We start from the raw sequence: 7,179 nt of genomic DNA on the forward strand, positions 1-7,179 counted from the left end.
CAGGAACAATGGTCACAAGCTGGCGGAGGGAAGGTTTAAGTTGGACATCAGGAGGCGCTACTTCACGGTCAGGGCGGCTAGAGTCTGGAACCAGCTTCCAAGTGAGGTGGTGCAGGCTCCCACCCTGGGGGTTTTTAAGAGGAGGTTGGATGACCACCTTACTGGAGTCATTTGACCCCAGTGCTCTTCCTGCCATGGCAGGGGGTCGGACTAGATGATCTGCTCAGGTCCCTTCTGACCCTAGAAACTATGAAACTATAAGTCTGTCTTGAGGCCATACTAACTGTTGGGGAACCTGTAACGTAGCAAAAGCTTTCAGTCATTCTTCCCGGTTTTTTGCAATCCTTGTGCGATCAATCAGTTTTAATCCCATCCAGTCTTTGATATTGGTGGTCCAGCTCATCCTAGGCCTTTGTCGTCTTCTTCATCCATCCACAGCATCCTGCAGGATGGTGTTGGTAAGGGTGCCAGGCCTTTGTACGTGTCCAATCCACTGGATTTTCTTCTTACACTTTTGAGTGAGGGTTCGTATTTGCCGACTTCTTGTCTGATTTGATCTTTTACAGATTCACTTTTCTGTGTGCAGTGTTGGGTATGTGTAGAAGTCTTCTGAAGACCCAAAGAATCATTACTAATTAACATTATTTCAGGTTTTGGTGCCAAAATGTAGCTGGCATTGTAAACCCAACTGCACTTCTGCTGGGTAAATTTTGTTCCTCGGAAGCAGTCTAAAAGGTCCCATAAAAGCATAAAAAGCATCTTCAGAAGCGATTTCTCCCTGGGCTCTAAACTTTCTTTTAGGATGGTCATTGCTGACTACCTACTAAGTAGTAAGTTTAAAACTAACCAAAGCAAGTTCTTTTTCACACCGTGTGTAATTAAAGCGTGGAACTCATTGCCACCAGACGTGGTGGAAGCTGACAGTTTAGCCAGATGCAAAAAGAGATTGGACAGATTCTTGGAAGAGAGGTGTATTAGTAGCTATTGAGCATGAGAAATAGGGGCGTGGCTTCAGTCATCCATAGACCTTAAACGTTGGAGGTTGCAAGTGAGAGAGGAACAGTGGAAAAAACCCTGGTCACACCCTTTCAGCATCCGCTCTCTGCCCCTGTGAGACACAGGAGGCTGGGCAAGATGGACCTAGGGTCTGATCCAGTAAATGTCAGTTCTTATGTTCTTATCCATTCTTACCTTCCAGATTAAAGGGCTAATGTGATTTTTGGTTTTGGATTTAAGGCTTTGCAGCATGGTGACTGGCCATCCAGGAAGGGAAGGCACAAGGGATGGTATTACCAGCTGAGATTTACCCTTTTCTTCCCTCTCTCTTGTTATACACAGATAATGGTGAAGACAACTCGGACGGAGTCATTGTAGAGAACCATGTGGATGGAACCACGGGAGTGATGAGTGGAGGTGGGGGGAGAAAGCCTGTGAAGACTGGGAAGGAGCTCGCTGTAATACGAGAGAAAGTGAACGAACAGCAGAGGCAGATGGGCAAGGTCAACAAAGCCCATCACAATCACGAAGAGTCGAAGAAACTACGGCCCTCACCCTTAAGGGTAAGTGTGGAAACTCGGGGGATTTGAGGGGGAGCAGGAGCAAAGAGACAGGGCGGATTTGATTTAAATCATGATTCAAATCACTGGGCAGGAAGCCTTGATTTAAGCATTGTTTTCTACAAAAAGCGCATTCTTGTTGTTTGATATAACGTTTATTAAAATATTCTCAAACTTGGTCTCTTTTATGGCCTGGCAAGCCTGCTGCCATCATAAGTTAAATCAATGGAGGGGCTATATTCAGAAACTTATTCCTCAAGACTTCTGGAATAGTCTGCTCAAAATGCTTTTCTTTTGTTTCTACTGCCCCTTCCTCCTTCCATTTTTCTCTAGACTCCTCCTCCTTGCCCAGATCTACTCCACTCCTGACAAGCCTCTGTTCATTTAATTTCTTGAAACTTTGCATTTTTAGAGAGAGGTAAGGAGTTGACTCTGTGTAGACAAACTTGCAGAGAGACAATAGGGCTTATGGGTAGGTAATCAGGTCTGCTATCTCTCATTTCCATATACAGCTGTTAACAAAGATGTTATCTCTGGAGACACAAATCCACAGTTTGAGAACTGAAACTCAGCATCACAGAGATGCTCAATGGGCTCTTCTAGACTGAGCATTGAGTGCCGTTGTGTAGAGTGGTTTTCTTTAATCTTTACCAATCTATAGAGGAGCCTCAGGGAACCCTATACCATTGGGGCCCTAATATAGTCCATGGCCTGTTGTGACCTAGTTATAAAACTTTTCTAAATAAGTTACATGAATATATTGTCTCAAATAGTATATGTAACCTGGGTGGTACTCCAAGAGGTACCCCCTCTCCAATTGAAGGGCTCAAAGCAGGTGCACAAGCACTGTGGGAGGTGTAGGGACTCTCCTTCCCCTATAGAGCAGGGCCAGACCACCAATGGGGACTTAACCATATACCTTTTAATACTGGGAACATAACAGGCATAAATCAGAGGGTACAGGGGACACTACAATGCCCCAAGGGGGAAGGATTCAACAAAGGTTAGACACTTACGATCATTGACAAAAGACGGTTAAGAAAATATAAAACACAAACAGCAGAGCAAACAATACTAGTTGGTGAAATATAAAAAAGGCACAAAATGCAAGATGTCAAGTGACAAGGAAATATAGTAGCTGGGGCCTTGGTAGCTGGAGGGAAAACACAATGGCCCCTTTCCACTGCAGGAGGATTTGTTTCTTGTTAGCTCACTCACCCCAAGTCAATTCAGCTGGGACTTAAACTCAGATCTCCAACGTAGGAGGCAGGAACGCTGCCACACAGCCACCACTGGTGGCATTTCTCCAGCCTGCTACGGGTCTTAATCTTCCTGGAACCCCGGCCTCATGTTGAGCTGCCTGGCCTCTGATTGGAGGAGCTGGAAGCAGAGATGGGACCCTCTCAGGTCGCTGCTCAGATCCTGGCTGGAGTGGGGGGAGCGTCTCCTGCTGGCTGCATGCCGCACTTCTGAGGGTCCCACTGCTGCCTACAGGTCCTGCTCTTTCAGGCTCTTCCGCGGCACTGCTCCTGCCCTGCTGGCTCAGCTCTTGCCAGCTCTGCGAAGCTCCTTCCTTGTGGTCCCTCGCTGGTCTCTCCTGAGTCAGCCCATGCTGCCCCTTTTATCCCCCTCCAGGTGACCCAAGGGGCCAATCAGGGGACACAGGGGTGGGGGGGGTGGTGAGTCTCTGGGGCCTGATTGGTGTGGAAAGGGAATCCCAAGTCCTCCAATCATCTTTTACCCCTTCAAAACCCCTGGCCCAAATCATTACCAGATTGGTGAGGAAAGGGAATCCTAAGTCCTCCAATCATCTTTTGCCCTTTCAAAACCCCTGGGCCAGGTCACTGCCAGCCCGTCACATATATAATTAGAAGTTATAAACCCTATTCCATGATGATATCTTTGGGTTATAACATAAATTAAAACTATCTTTATATAGGTTTATTTTTTGAAAAAGCATCTTAACAAAAAAAAATGGTTGAATCAAAAAATCTGATTTAAATAAAAAAAATCTGATTTTTTGATTTTAAAAAAATCATAAATTTTTAGTCACTTCCTGAAAGGGAAGTCAGTGCACACACAGGGGCAGGGACAAGGTTTCCCTCAGTCCCATACTCACCCTTTAAGACCCCTGTACTTTTACTTCCAGGGATGCTGGGTCAATTCCAGGCCAGATGAGTGAAAAACTTGCTGCAGTGAGGAGCCCAGAGAGGTCCCTCTGGAAGGTGCAGGCAGTGTGAGCAATCCCCTTGTTTTGGGGCCTGGACTTCAGAGGCTAGTGTGTGGGGCACATTCTAGCCCCCCAGCCTGGCTGGAGGTCAAAGCAGTTGATCCCTGCGGACTTAAATGTTTGCTAGCAGCATTGACCACACACCATAGCTCTAACAGATGCAGGGGCTTAGGGCTATGGCATTTGGGCTTCCCTGCAGATTGGATACCACCTTTCCATTCCAGGGTGTCCAGATTAGTCCAAGGGCCAGTGGAGCCTTCAGGGTGTCCCAGAAAAGCTCCAAATGCAAAACACTGCAACCATTTCTCCTCCCCCTCCTTTGTGTGCCCCTTCCGAGCCTGGTGGCTCCCCTAGTACCCAGCTATGCTGGGGGTGTTTGGCATCCTTCCCTTGTCCTTGACCTGGGATTAAGCCAATCTGTTCAGCTGCAGCAGAGGCTGGCACGGAGCCCTTGATTATGGTGTCAGCACTATGCCAGTCTCTCTGGGCATGTCTACACATGCACTTTAATGCACATTAGCTTATTTTAATGTGCACTGAAGTGTCACATAAAACTGTGCTTTTTACTTAATGCACATTAGAATAGGTTAATGCACATTAAGCGTCACTTAAAACTGTACACTTTAGTTAACATGCATTAAGCCAGGCTAATGAACATTTTCCTAGTACCTCACAATGGAGGTACTGGATTTAACGTGTATTAACTAAAGTGCATTAATGTCTGTGTAGACACTCCCTTTGAGGCCAGCCAGGTCCGCTTCTGATGGGCAAATCCTGTTCCCTCATAGAGTGATAAAGACAGCACTGTGCCTAGCAGAGTTGGTGACATGCACCCTCCTCCCCTTGGATGCCATATCCCCTGAGACGGCCTCCATGCCCCTATGAAGGGGGCTGTAGACAGTGCCTGGGGGCAGATGATGACAGGGCCAGCAGAGCCGCTGAGAGGCAGACCTGTCCCCAGCAGTCCCCATCTGCACCCCAGTCCTGGAGCATGGGAGTGATAGATCTTCCCATCCCCAGACCCAGTCAGCTCCCTGCCCCAAACTGGATGCAGGAAAGAAGATGCACCCCTCTCTGACCCTAGCTCCCAGTCCGCTCTTGTCAAAGTTGAGCGAGCAGAAGGGAAGGGGGAAAGAAAGCCTTTCTCAGAGGCACCGAGTGTTGGCTGCAGCCCAGGCTGGAGATAGTGATTGAGCTGTGCCAGTGCTCCTGCTGGGTCTTAAAGCTGGAGGGTCATGGCTAGAGGGTCTTGGCCCCTTGCTCAGGATCAGATAGATGCTGCATTTGGGGTCAGGAAGAAGTTTTACCTCATCATCAGACAGGGTGATTTCACCTTCCTCTGTAGCAGGCAGCATGGCCCTCTACCTGGATTCTCTTCAGTGTTTATTAGCACCATTTTATAGAAGCAGGACCTTGGGCATCATGGTTCGTTTGCTTTACCTGTGGCAGGTTTGGGTGTTGTGTTATGTCAGGGTTGATGGTAGTTTTACAAAGAGTTTAGATGATAGATTTGTCTGGGCTGGTTTGGACAGGCCTGATCCTGCTACAGACAGGGGTTGGACTAGATGTGACCTCTGGAGCTCCCTTCCAGCCCCACGTCTCTACGATTCTATGAAAGCCTTTCTCATTTACCCTGGGATCGTCCCACAGCAGCCCTGGCACCCGGGCTCTCCTTCCCGTCTGCATGACTGGAATTATGAACAATGTCAGTCCTACTGGCTCTGGCCTGCTCTGGCTGGCTCTGCTCCAAGCAGAGCTGGAGCTGCTGAAAGTTTTTGGACGCGGTCACCAGAGTCTGCCGGTGCTGTGATATTCCACACAGCATCACCTGGGGCGGGCTTGCTGCCAGGGGCTCCACATGGTTTCACACCAGAGTCAGTGACTTCAGCCTTTCCCCTGGATGCTGTCAGAGATTTTGCAGGGGTAGAAGGGGGGAAAGGGAGGGGAGACATCAGGGGACTGAAGGTCCTTGTTTCCAGGGCCTGATTCAGTTTCTGTATCAGCCAGGTCATTTTCTACAGTGTGGGGTGGGGAGGGGTGAGACAGTACCTCTTCCTGCCATGCCCTTGGTCTTGACCTTGGTGTCACAGGAAGGGGCGAGGATTCATTCCGTCCTTTGCTTGGGCTGCTGTTTCTCTGATTTCTTTTTCTGCTTTCTTGGCCTTCTCCAGACCCCCTGCCAGCAGGAATTGGATCAGGTCTTGGAGCGCATATCCACCATGCGTCTTCCAGACGAACGAGGCCCGCTGGAACATCTTTACTCCCTGCATATCCCCAACTGCGACAAGCACGGCAACTACAATCTCAAACAGGCAAGTTGAGTAGCCAGTGGGTAAGCTGGGCACAGGTGTGGTGGGCCAGATCAGCTGGGTCATGTGTGTTGTAGTTTTTAGGTCCTTTTTAAACCATCCCATGTGGTGGGATGTGGATGGGCAAATTCAACATACAGTGGTCTGGCTTAAGAGAAGGCAGCTCCAGCATGCAGTGCCTTTTCATGTTTTTAGAAACCAGGCCACAGGCTGAAGAGGTTGGAGTAACAAGAGTGGAGGCCTTCTTTGTATTTGTAGGAGATGGAAGGTCCCTTTCTGTCCATGGCTAATTCTTCCATAGAGGCCAGGGCAGGAATATTCACTATGCTGGAGGTAGGCACGTTTGAGAAATCCTGAGCAATGGGCCTGCTTCCCCCAGGAGACTGTTCTTGGACCTCTGAGCTCTGGCTGCTAGAAAGTTTCTCTTCGCCAGGTACAGACATGATACTTTACTTGTATAAGTGATTGGAAACTGGTCTATACCCATAACAGAACAAACTCATCTGGTTTAAGATTTGCCCCCTCTGCCACCAAAGGGTGAATGTTTGTTCTGTTCTCTACCAATCTAAACTACACCGCTTACAGAAAACAGCATAACTTAGATTGATTTTTTTGAATGTCTGTACCTAGCCCTTTTGTTGAACCTTTGTTTCCTTTCTCCTCTCATCCCAGTCCCATTTTTTCCTAGCCCTTGTGCTACACTCAATCATTGCTCCCTGTCTTTGGAGTGATTGCCCTTCCCCTGTTTGTAGAAGGTTACCAGCCACCTCTTAGCTGGCATTTACACAACGTACAGCGGTTAAGTCTTTTTGATCTTCCTTCATAAATCAATCCCTCCAGCTTCTCAATCAGAGGGGCATTGTTTGATAATTACTCAGGTGTGTGTTTGTGCAGAGCTTCTGGCTCACCTGCACTCCTGCCTTGGCAGTGGGGAGGTGAATATTTTACGCCTTCCATTTTTCAACAGAGCAAGAGAAATGAAAGCTCAGGAAGCCTTTTTTAGCCTGTGCCGGTCTCTCTGAAGTCCAAACAAAGGGGGCAACTGTAAGTTGCAATGTCTCATTCTGAGGAGACCCCCCCCCCC

General features: G+C 48.3%; 1 protein-coding gene across 1 annotated transcript in view; it reads left to right on the top strand.

The window, feature by feature from the left end:
• Positions 1 to 7,179, top strand: part of IGFBP2 (insulin like growth factor binding protein 2) — a gene marked incomplete at its 5' end in the record, with an annotated part of 19,053 nt that overhangs the window by 5,340 nt on the left and 6,534 nt on the right. The window contains 2 exons of the mRNA XM_019522813.1: positions 1,339 to 1,559; positions 5,958 to 6,098. Coding sequence (XP_019378358.1) covers positions 1,339 to 1,559; positions 5,958 to 6,098 — 362 coding nt within the window. The remainder of the gene's footprint in view (positions 1 to 1,338; positions 1,560 to 5,957; positions 6,099 to 7,179) is intronic.

Source organism: Gavialis gangeticus, unplaced genomic scaffold (genome assembly GCF_001723915.1).
Source record: "Gavialis gangeticus isolate Ggan-Ray unplaced genomic scaffold, GavGan_comp1, whole genome shotgun sequence".
Taxonomy (NCBI): domain Eukaryota; kingdom Metazoa; phylum Chordata; order Crocodylia; family Gavialidae; genus Gavialis; species Gavialis gangeticus.